Raw genomic sequence first — 12,540 nt, 5'->3', positions numbered from 1 at the left:
GTTGGGGGGGTGTCTGCAACTACTGCGCAGATGCATTTTATTTTTTGCCAGCCTGCAAACTGGGCAGCTGCTCTGGGTGAGATCTGCAATGCACAGCAAGCAAGAAAGGGGGGTGATCGGTTTCAGCCTGCCTCCAAAGCCTTGTCAATTTCATTCTACTTGCTGGGGGTTTTGCTTCAAATCAGAAAAGCATACATTCCTTTAAGTGTAATATCCCAAATGCAAACAAGAAAAGGCTTCTGGTCGGTTTCAAGCCTGCTCCGGAAAGCTTTGTCAATTTCATTCTCCCTGGGAAGGAAAGGGAGAAGGGGGGGGGACATGTTTCTTGCTTTTTTGGAGAAATAAGTGCATTGCCAGCGTGTGTATCTCCTTAAATATCAATAAAGGCAGAAAAGCATACATTCCTTTAAGTGTAATATCACAAATGCAAACAAGAAAAGGGTGTCAATTTCATTCTCCCTAGGGAAGGCAGGCGTGAAACCAACCAGTAGCCTTTCCTTCCGAGGCGAGAACTCCTTTACAGCCATATTGTGCTTCGTTGCAAAGGGGGAGAGGAGCATACGTAATTTTTTTGCTGACCAATTGGTTGATAGGGGAGGTTTTAGAGGCTGAGCTTGGAAAAAGTGAAAAGACTGTAGGGGTCTTACCGCTGCGTGTGCGGGTGCAAAAAAGCATTTTTTTAAATTGGGAAAGAGCGAACTAAAAGGCAAAGTGAGGACTATCAGATGACAAACCGAATATGGAAACCGTGGATTGTCCCGCTCCGTTTGGATAAGCCCTACATTATCATGAGCATATTGAAGTTCTACGACAGAGGTTGGCATTACCTCACTTTCTTCTTTCAGCCTACTGAAATTAAAAAGCTTTCCATCTGTTCGATATATGATTTCCACACTAGCAGGAAGTTTCACCTCAATAAGGTGAAGAATCATAGCAATGAAGATAGCAAATAAGGTAGGAACAATGACACATCCCTGTTTTACACCTGATCCAACTCTGAATGGATTGCTCTGAAAGCCATTGTTATCCAAAATTGTCGCTGTCATGAAAGAGTCGCAAAATATTCACAAATTTATCAGGGCATCCAGTTTACAGCATGCTTTGTATTGAAATATTGCAAATCCCCTTGGGAGTGATGAGATTTGGTCCTGTGTTGTGCTTGTCACTCTCATGAGGAAATGGTATGGATGAAACATGACTGCCCCCATGTAAAACAGCCATGTTTAACAGGCTCACACACTATCTATTCCAGGCAGCTGGATTATTTTTTTAAAAAAATATAAAAACAAGAGACCTGGCAATGCTATAACCCTCACACCACCTTGTAAAGGGATCCACAGGAGTACAGATTCTGAAGAAGACTCATGATCAGATCTGACTCATGAGCAGACTAGATCAAACCAGGTGTGTCTGCTTTGGAATCCAAGTTTGGCAGATTCCACCCCATCACTGACTGGTAGAGGGAGTTTGCAATGCAGGCAGAAATGCAATTCCATAGGTAGGCAGTAATGTCTATATATTTGCAAGCTCTATTTACTGGTATTTAAGGATAGAAGGATCTGTCAGTTTCTGTTCTCAGTTTCTCAATTTCCAACGTTAAATTCAATTATCCATATTTCTGCAAAAAATTGCCTTTTAAAAATGCTCATGAAATTCTTCAGCATTTTAGTGTGAATTTCTCCTGTTTAACACGTTTTTGTATGCAGTTCTGACTAATGTACATATTTTTGCAAGCAATATGATGCATTTTTGTAAGTTATTTTCAGTGATTTTTCCAGTTTTGTGATTTCCCCAACATGTGCATTTTTATAAACATTGGTTGTAGAATTGCATCACAAAATTCAGATAAGTGCAAGTTTTAAAGAGATGGCTGTGTTTCGCTTCTTGTATTATTTCAGAAAGTGCACATTTGATAAATTCAGCTTTAAATGTGAACTGAATAGAATTTCTCTCCCATCCGTATTAGCATTAAAAGACGCAATATACAGAATAAGAACAAGACTATATCATAAGCAGAGAACTACAACTCTCTTTTTGTTCAACTTTTGAACTACAACTCCCATCAGCCCCAGCCAGCATGGCCACTGGATAGGGCTGATGGGAGTTGTAGTTCAAAAAAGTAACTTTCCCAAGCTCTGACAGGGGCAGAGAACTTAGGCCCAGGGGCCAAATGCCGACTTCTGGGCCTCACTATTTGGCTCTTGGGACTCTTCCCAGACACACCTTTCCACTCTTGAGTGGAATGAGTGGCATGTGGCCCCTGGAAAGTTGCCTAGAAGTGCATGTGACCCCCAGGCTAAAAAAGGTTCTGCACCCCTGCTGGATCAGAATATGGCACAGCCGAGACCATGGTGTTGCTGCCATCATTTTGAAAACGAGGAAGTCCACCTACCCATCGATTAACGGGGCTTGCTTCATTAACTCAAGAGCCTTCATTCTCAGTGATGCATCAGCTCTGGATCCCAAAATGTCAGCAAGCAGCAGTAGCAGCTGCAGCAGCATCTTCACAGGCTCCCTCTTTGAGTCCACAAACATGCTCACTGAATGGAGAAGTTTGCAACGTGGTGTCTTGGATGAGGAGGAGTGCTAAGCTCTCAAGCTTGCAGAGGTTCCACAGGCAATGGCTTCAAAACACAGAGGATGGTCTGTGTTTTGTTGGCTTGCCACTGAAAAGTAGGGGAGGAAAGAGAATTAATGGCAGATGAGAACCTTGTCATCCCACAGTTTCAGATAACGTCTTTATGTTGGCTCTTGAGTAGAAAATGAGACATGGTATTTTAACCCAGAAGGGGTTTCCATTTTCCATTTTCACATTCCATGGAAGTGGCTGGCGCTAACTCCTGCACAGAAGACACACACTCACACCCCCATCTAGGACATTTTAGGACAGCCTTGCCCCATCGCTGCCAGTTCCCTGCTGTGTCTGAATCAGTTCCTATACTGTAATGCCATGACAGGTTTTGGCATCAGACATGACATGAGAACAAAAGGGTTTCCATACATTTCAACAAGTCAGAGGGCAGACCCTTACCATACATTTAAAGTACATCCAGAGCACATTTAAATCACATGTCTCCCCCAAAGGATTCCTGGGAACTGTGGTTTCCCCCTCACAGAGCTACATATTTCCAGCATCCTTAACAAACTGCCATTCCCATGATCTTTTGAGAGAGTTAAATGTGCATTGGATGTGCTTTAAATGTATGGGTTTAGGAATGATGGACAACTTAAAAGATGCTCTACTCACTCCCCACATGTATCTTGCACCTTCATCCATAGAGATAGTTCTTAAAGAAGAAATGATGCGTCAACGGGTTACATCACCTGGGCTAACTTGACCACTTAGATCTGCAGAACTGGCACTTTTACAAGTGCCACATAATATTCATTCCACACTTGGAAGAAATTGATCCTTCAGTGTGGCAGTACCTACACTTTGGAACTCTCTGCCCATTTACATTATGCAGGCGCCTTTGCTATATTGTTTTTGACTCCTGCTAAAGACTTTTTTTTTATGACAGCCAGTGTGATGTAGTGGTTAAGGTGTTGGACTACGACCTGGGAGACCAAGGTTCAAATCCCCACATAGCCATGAAGCTCACTGGGTGACCTTGGGCCAGTCACCGCCTCTCAGCCACATGAAAACCCTATTCATAGGGTCGCCATAAGTCAGAATCGACCTGAAGGCAGTACATTTACATTTTTAAAGACTTTTTTTATTCCAGCAAGCCTTCCCAGGCATGCAATTTTAGCATGTAACTTTGACACATGATTTTAATAAGTGTTTTAAAATGAATTTTATTTTATTATTTATTTAACTTGTTTTTAACATTTATTGGTATTTTAAAGATCTTGGAGATCTATTGTTCTATTCATAGATTTTAAAAAATCTATTCCACTCTTCATTGCAAAAAGCAGTTCCAGAGTGGCTAACAATAAGATAAACATAAAACAACCATGCTAGTGTTAAGTGCTAGTCCTACTCAGAGTAGACCTACTGAAGTTAACAAACATGACTTAAGCTCATTAATTTCACTGGCCCTAAGAAGGACATAGATGAGTACAACCCAATATAATTATCCACACAACGTAATGCAGATTAACTACCATAAAAAAACATCCAAGCTGACACTACACTCCTGCAAAGGCCTAGGTGAATAATCAAGTCTTTATCTCATGCTGGAAGCTCAACAATAGTAGCACTGGTCATATCTCAGAGGGGAAGGCAAAGCACCGCTGCTGAATAGACTCTCATCATTGTCGCAGCACCAATCAAAGCTCAGCTACAGGCAACAACACCAAAACAGGCTTTCCTTCTCCAGCAGTATAATTTACCTTTGTTTGAAGTTCTTTGGATGTTGCTGGGTTTTTCCACCCTGCATACATTCATGATCAATGAACTCTGAGGATTCTACTTTGGGTGTTAAAATCCAGATGTATCACTGTGAAAATCTCCCAAACAAATGTTCATCTCCCTGAACAAATACTCTTCTCCAGTAAGGGCAGTGATCAACATGTCTTCTAGATAGCAGCTAAGGCTCCAGCAGGGAATGCGGCTGCCTTTAACACCTACTGGTTTAAGTGTGCCAGATTAAAACATACACTCCTGAGCTAAATAAAAATATTCTCCGTTGTTTTAGAGAGGAAGAGAAGCACATTTTTCCAGGGCTGGCCCTCCCATTAGGTAATGGGGAATTCTTATATTCAAACAATAAACAAATATATATTCTTTGGGAATTATAAGGTTATAATATTTCTAATAGTATAGCAGGCCAGCTACAAATCCTTTCCTTGGTGCTGTCTCTTCTGCCTACTAAGATGGAATGCATGAAATGCTTGGCACAGCTTCAGCTCTCTAAGATAAGATAAAAGGAACAAAAGACTAGTCCTGAAGATCTCAGTATCTGAAAGATGTAGGAAGGATTGCAGTAGGTGAAATGCATTAGCTCATTAGCTGGAGTACTTAGCTCATAGGAAAATGTACTGGTATGTGAAGTGCTGAACATTACCAAAATTGGCAAAGAAAATAACGTAGGCAATGTACCCTTTATGCAATGTCTATGTAATGCTGATGTGTAACATCAGCATTGGTATATGCTAAAGTCTTTGTTCTGGAATGTATAAAAAAACCAGGCAAACAGTGCCATGCTGCAGCTCTCTGCTCACTCAGAGGGAGACTGACCATGTGTATGCTCGTCACCAATAAAGGCCTAACTTTGCTGCAAGCCTGTGTCTTCAATTTCCTTAAGGACCCCCGCTCCAACAAATCCCAAAAATCCCCATTAGAATGAGGCAAGCCCCCTGAGGTGGCAGACACTGGAGCTGCCGTGTGTGGGAAGACAAAGCTACATAGGCCTGCTGCCTTGGCTGTGGTGGTGGACGTTCTCCTACTGACAGTGTTGAAATAAGATTCAGCTGCCAAACCTATATGCAGGCCCTCCCTTAGCATGTGCGGGGCCCAGGGCAAAATCATAGTTGGGGGCCCCCCACATTTGCTCCAGGTCACCGTCTTGGTCTTGGCTGAGTCGCCGTAGGTGCGCAGGCACCAGTCCTGGAACTGCCAGCCCAGCTCGCTGTCCCCGGGGTGGCTACGACTCACTGACCGCAGCAGGAGCAGCGGTGGCTGCTTTGGCATGGCTGGTGGGCAGTCAGGCGAGCGAGCCCATCCCGGGCGGAGAGAAAGAGAGTGAGCGAGCGCTGCACCCTGCCTGGTGTGGCAAAGGCGAGCAGGCAGGGAGGGAGTAGCCGGCTGGTGAGCAGATCGCCAAGCGCAGGGCCCCCCCAAAGCACGAGGCCCAGGGCAACTGCCCCGCTTCCTGGTGCCTAGGGGCGGCTCTGCCTATACACTTCTGTACATGAAATGGGAAAGGGGCACAATCATGTCCTTCACCTCAGGTGGAAAAATGTCTTGGCCTGCCCCTATATTTTTGTATATTTCTACTAATTCTGATGGCTGTGTTCTACCTCCACTGTTGGGGACAGTAGGCTTCCAAATACCAGTTGCTGGAAACTGCAGGAGGGGAGAGTGCTTTTGTGCACTGGTCCTGCTTGAGGTCTTCCTATCGGCATCTGGTTGGCCACCATGAGAACAGGATGCTGGACTAGATGGGCTATTGGTCTGATCCAGCAGTCTCCTCTTATGTTTTATTTATTTATTTATTTGATTTATATCCTGTCCTTCCTCCCAGTACTAAAAATACTTTAAAACATTATAAAAACAGACTTTTGTTGTTGTTGTTTGGAATTTTGATAAAGTGCTGTGGGTGCCAGTCACAAAATGGCTGCCATGGGAGTATGGCAGAACACAAAATGGCTGCCCCATCTAAAAGAGCAGAAAGAAAAACTGCAAATGTTGCAGCATACTTCCCATCAGTCCTCTCTGTGATGCGTCCTTCCCTGGCTCTCCCTGTCAGGTTCCTACCTGCTCGTGGTTACTGCCTGTCTCTAGGCACCACCAGGGACTCCACCAGTCCGGACCGCTCTCTCTTATGATTTCTCTCCCCGCTCTAGCACAGATCTCAACAGATCCCCCTGCTAGGCAACCACCAGTAACGTCCCAATACTAGTATTCCCAGAGACTCTGAATACTGGTATTGTTACTCTCTTCACCGCTGCCACCATTTGTTACAGTTCCCTTTCAGCCTTGGTCATTACCTTACCCTCCCTTCTGGTCTGTGAAACCCCAGCCAAGGATCAGGCCTTTGGTAAACCAAATTAAGTATTTATTACAGATAACAAAGCTAACAAGATTAACAAGATTTCTTCTTAAGGCACATAAGCATATGGTTTTACTCAATCCTAATCCGAACTCCTGGTAAACAACTCTCTAAACCCCACCAAGCAATCCACTCTTTCTCTTCTCCCCCCAGATTCCACAATTCACCACCTCACATTCACCCAGATTTACCTGTCATCCTTTCATTTATACTGTCAGCCATTTTAAACATTCAGCCAATCATCAAGCATTCTATTGCCCATTCACTCCCCCTCCTCTTTCACTACTTACCATGTATACTCTAAACAACCAGCACTTACCATATATACACTAATATGTAGGAACATCACACTCTCCACCATCTGTGAAAAGGGCACCTATATCAGCCACCATCATTCTCACTCACAGAGATAAGCTCTTTGTACCTCTCCTCTGTTCAAAATGTACCTGGAGGATGGACACCCAATCCTGGCATCCAATAAAAATGTGGGCATGTTTAGGGGGGCATGTCCAATGTAGGCATAGTTGAGCCAGTGCATAGATGAACTGAGCAGAAAGAGCAAAGAGTCTCTTGCGCACTGTGGATTTTTGAGGGAACATTTACTGAGACTTTTCATTGGCACCATAGGAGTTACTGACGGGATCAATGGCAGCCAAAGTTGCCACACTGGTGACTCATGCCTTAAAGACCAACAAATTTATTATGGCACATGCTTTTGTGGACTCAAGCCCACTTCATCAGAGGGACTTTAGTCCGTGACAGCTTATGCTTTTGATAGTTCAGGTGCTACAAGAAACCTTTGTAGTTCTTGCTGCAGGAAACTAATGTGACTATACTGGTGGGAAATTTAAAAGGACATCCTTGAATAGCAAAAGAGGGGAAGCAATTCATCAGGCACTGATAACCCAAAAACAGGAACTGTCCCTGGAAAACAGGGATTACTGGAACGTGGGATGATAACAGAGCTCCAGGCATTGCTCTGTTTCCCAACCACATGCGGTGCTAACAGCTGGGAACTTCTAGTAGCATGTTTTCACACTGACATGAAGCCATTATTCTCTCCTGTCACCTTACAACGCACCCTCTCACTTCACCACTCCCCTCCTCTTCCTGCCGCCCCAACAGCTCTGCCTTTCATTCCATTTCCTATCTCAAAAGGTGACAGATCAAAGGTGTGCTGCTCCATCTCCCCACCCTCCCACCACTAAAGCCACTACCTGGGGTAGGGAAGGACTGTCAATTTCGGTTCTCTCAATTTCTCATTTTTTCCAATCTTCAGTTCAATTCTCTACATTTCTGCAGCAATTTATGTGTTTTTTTTAATCCTCATGAAATTCTTCAGCATTTTAGAGTGAACAGTCTTGTCCTGTTTTGTTGGATGAGCTTCAGTTGGTTCAACTCGAGGACGTGGACAAGGTGCTTGGACAGGTACGTGCAACCACTTCGGTACTGGATCCTTGCACCTCCTGGCTGATAAAAACTAGCAGGAATGGAACAGGTAGCTGGGCCAAGGAAGTGATAAATGCCTCTTTACGAGAGGGAGTGGTCCCGGGCTGTCTGAAAGAGGCAGTGGTGAGACCACTCCTGAAAAAGCCTTCCTTGGACCCAGACAATTTTAACAGCTACAGGCCAGTGGCGAATGTTCCATTCCTGGGCAAGGTCTTGGAACGGGTGGTTGCTGGCCAGCTCCAGGCGCTATTGGATGGAACATTATCTAGATCCATTTCAATTGGGTTTTAGGCCCGGTTTTGGCACTGAGACAGCCTTGGTCGCCCTGTACAATAACCTATGTCGGGAAAGAGACAGAGGGAGTGTAACTCTGTTGATTCTCCTTGATCTCTCAGCGGCTTTTGATACCATCGAGCATGGTATCCTTCTGGAGAGGCTCGTGGAGTTGGGAGTTGGAGGTACTGCTTGGCAGTGGTTCTGCTCCTACTTGGCGGGTCGTCTCCAGAAGGTAGTGCTTGGGGAACATTGCTCGACACCGCGGGCTCTCCAATATGGGGTCCCGCAGGGGTCAGTTTTGTCCCCCCTGCTTTTTAATATCTACATGAAGCCGTTGGGAGAGGTCATCAGGAGTTTTGGAGTGCGTTGTCATCAGTATGCTGATGACACACAGCTCTATTTCTCCTTTTCATCTTCTTCAGGTGAGGCTGTCGATTTGCTGAACCATTGCCTGGCCGCGACAATGGACTGGATGAGAGTTAACAAACTGAAGCTCAATCCAGACAAGACTGAGATGCTGTTGGTGGACGGGTTCTCTGATCGGATGGTGGATATATACCCTGTCCTGGATGGGGTTACACTCCCCCTAAAGGACCGGGTTCGTAGTCTGGGAGTCTTTTTAGACTCTTCCCTCTCACTTGAGGCTCAAGTAGCCTCGGTGGTTAGCAATGCGTTTTACCAACTTCGGTTGGTAGCCCAGCTACGTCCCTATTTGAGTAAAGAGGACCTTACATCAGTGGTACATGCTCTGGTAACCTCACGTTTGGATTACTGTAATGCGCTTTACGTAGGGCTACCTTTGAAGACAGTTCGGAAGCTACAACTAGTGCAAAATGCGGCGGCCAGATTGCTGACAAGGACCAAGCGGTCCGAGCATATAACACCTGTTCTGGCCAGCTTGCACTGGTTGCCAATATGTTTCCGGGCTAGATTCAAAGTGTTGGTATTAACCTATAAAGCCTTATACGGTGCGGGACCACGATACCTTGCGGAACGCCTCTTCCGATATGAACCGGCCCGTGCACTACGTTCTGCTACGAAGGCCCTCCTCCGGGTTCCAACTCACAGGGAGGCCCGGAGGGTGATGACAAGATCTAGGGCCTTCTCAGTGGTGGCCCCCGAACTATGGAACAGTCTCCCCGAGGAAGTACGCCTGGCGCCGACTCTGCTATCCTTCCGGCGCCAGGTCAAAACCTTCCTATTCTCTGAAGCATTTTAAGTTACACTGATTTACTTTTTAAAATGTTTATTGTATTGGATTGATGATTGTATTTTAGTATTATTTTGTTATTCATTGTATTTTTATGCTATTTTATGTTCACCGCCCAGAGAGCTATTGCTAGTCGGGCGGTATATAAATTTAATAAATAAATAAATAAATAAATAAAATAAACTTCTCCTAATAAACACATTTTTTCATCCAGCTTTGACCAATGTAAGTATTTTTGCAAACAATGCCTCCTAATGTAATGCCTTTTTGTAGGTTAGTTTCACTAATATACTCATTTTTATACACATATTTTCTCCCAATAATACATTTTTGTAAACTTTGGTTGGTTGGAGAACTGCACTGCAAATTTTGAAGGATAGCAATGTTTCAGTTCTCATGTTATTTAGGAAAGTGCAACACTTGGCTTGAAATGCAAACTGAATTAAATTTCTCCCCTATCCCTGACTAGGGGTGTAGTTGTCCAGGTCCCAAGGAGTCTTAGACCCCTTACTTTTTTGGAAGCCAAGTCTCAGCAGGGTCTCTATATCACCAGCATCCTGTGAGCCAATCAGCATGAAAGGGGAGTGTGTTGGCCACTGAGAGAAATCCCGATGAGTGTCAATGGCAAGCAAGCTTTTATTAGTTTCTACTTCAAAACACCAAGAGAAGTTGCAGAGAGTGAGAATTGCAGAAGAAGAGACAGTGAATCCTGATGATAGCATTCCATCTACATCATCAAGCAGTTTGGTAGGCGCAGGAGACATTGAATTCAGTAATTCAAGCAATATCTCGCACAGCATGTCTGTGGCTATCATGAAGGGACTCTGCACTTCTGAATTTGTCACCATGCTACTGTCCCTAACCTGTAGACTCTTTCATATGCTGTCAAAAGAAGACATGTTCATGTAACGATGTATGGAGAAGGAAAACCACAGCTCAGTGGCAGAGCACATGCACATGTTTTGCATGAAGAAGAGTCCCAGGTTTAATCCTTGGCTTCTCTGGTTAAAAGGAAGTTCAACATTTGTGCCTGAGATCCTGGGATCCTGAGATCCAGTCTAAGAGACAACACTGGGCTTGATTTGCAAAGAGTCGGAACTGGTATAAGGAAGCTTCTTATGTATGAATGTCCTGTCCCGGAACTGACTGTTTGAGTAGGCAGATGTTAGCTCCTCACGGATAGGGATGGGGGAGAAATTCAAATTTGTTTGCATTTCAATGGGCATCTGCCAAATTTGCACTTTTCAAATGAATACTCGAACCAAAACACAATTGTCCACCAACAGCCATCCTTCAAAATGTGCACTTCTTTGAATTCTGCAATTTCTCCAGCCAAGTAAGATGGACTGTATAAAATTGCATATATGGGTAAGGTAGAATGTGCATAAAAATGCACATATTAGTGAAAATAGCATACCAAAATGCATTGTAGTGGAGAAAGATAAATATCAGGCAAACTTGCATACAGAATGTGTACATTAGGAGAAATTTGCACTAAAATAAATTGTCATGAGGACTTAGAAAAAATAGCAAACTGATGTGGAAATATTAATTGAAATTGAGACTGGAAAAATGAGAAACAGAGAGAAACTGAATTGATAGATTTACTTACCTCCAATTGTTACCATTCATTCCTTGTGGAAAGGACAACATACTAATGTGATAAATTGTGTTTTGAGCAGGCCTAGTGCTAGAGGACAGCCAAGTCGGGCAGTGGCCAAGGGCCCCTGCAGCTTACAGGGGCCCTTGTGGCTGTGGCTGGGCAGATTGCAGAGCATGTGCCCTGTGACTTGATGCTGCCGCAGATCTCAGAGCTGGAGCCCCCTCCCAGAAACCTCCCCCCCAGTTGGCCACACCACTTTCCATATTGCAGCGTCACAATGCTGCACACGCATGCTTGCCATGACCTAAGCAGTCAAGGCTTCCCCCAAAGAATCATGGGAACTGTAATTTGTGAAAGGTGCTAAGAGTTGTTAAGAGAGACTCTTATTCCCCCCACAGAGCTACAATTCCCTGCCCCTCTTCCCAGGGAACTCTTTGGGGGAACTGTTTAAAGTGGCATAATGCTGGTTTAAATGTAGTGTATATGAAGCCTTTGTGAAATACTTTGTAGACTTAAGGCGGCTGGGAAGGAGAGGAATCCAGCGGTTGATCCTCTCTTGGGGTGGATGAATTTGTCAACGTCAGTTTCTCATTTTTCCAATCTTAAATTCCATAGCAATATGCAACTTCTTAAAAAAAAGCAACCCTCATGAAAATTCATGAACATTTTATTGTGAATTTCTCCTAATAAAGCATTTTTGTGTGTGGCTTTGACTTACACATTTTGTTTGCAAGCACTTTCTCTTAATATAATGCTATGTACACTCTCCCCATAATACATGCATGTTTGCAATATATGCATTTGCCGCCCTGGGCTCTTGCTGAGAGGAAGGAAAATGAAAACGGGCTGCCTTCAAGTTGATCTCGACTTATGGCGACCCTATGAATAGGGTTTTCATGGTAAGCAGTATTCAGAGGTGGTGTACCATTGCCTTCCTCTGAGGCTGAGAGGCAGTGACTGACCCAATGTCACCTAGTGAGCTTCGCGGCCGTGTGGGGATTCGAATCCTGGTCTCCCAGGTCGCAGTCTAACCACTACACCACACTGGCTCTCCGCTGGGAGGAAGGGCAGGATATAACTCAAATAATAAATAAATAAATAAATAAATAAATAAATAAATGTTTGTCCACATTGCTTGGAGAAAAATTAGGAGCAGTGTGAATTCTGAAGGATAAGCTAAGCCTCGAGCCTCTGCACTGGTCGCTAATTGTGGGGCGGAGCATGCCCCAGACAGCAACGGGAGGGAGGAGTTAGTATCCTCCCATCCATGCCCAGCTCTCACGAAA

The 12,540-nt window shown here is 44.3% G+C and overlaps 1 protein-coding gene across 5 annotated transcripts in view; it reads right to left on the bottom strand.

Moving 5' to 3' along the window:
• SLC12A4 (solute carrier family 12 member 4) overlaps window positions 1-12,540 on the bottom strand; it is a 162,998-nt gene that overhangs the window by 148,752 nt on the left and 1,706 nt on the right. For 4 of the 5 annotated variants that reach the window (XR_009758808.1, XM_061593844.1, XM_061593836.1 and 1 more), the window contains exon 2: window positions 2,393-2,666. The exons of the other annotated variant lie outside the window; for it this stretch is intronic. Coding sequence is in view for 3 of the 4 variants with exons in the window: in XM_061593844.1 (XP_061449828.1) it covers window positions 2,393-2,535 (143 nt within the window). In the remaining variant the exon portion in view is untranslated. The remainder of the gene's footprint in view (window positions 1-2,392; window positions 2,667-12,540) is intronic. 5 annotated transcript variants of the gene reach the window in all.

The sequence above is a fragment of the Rhineura floridana genome, chromosome 13, assembly GCF_030035675.1.
Source record: "Rhineura floridana isolate rRhiFlo1 chromosome 13, rRhiFlo1.hap2, whole genome shotgun sequence".
NCBI classification, from domain to species: domain Eukaryota; kingdom Metazoa; phylum Chordata; class Lepidosauria; order Squamata; family Rhineuridae; genus Rhineura; species Rhineura floridana.
This window is presented reverse-complemented; position numbering and strand designations above follow the sequence as displayed.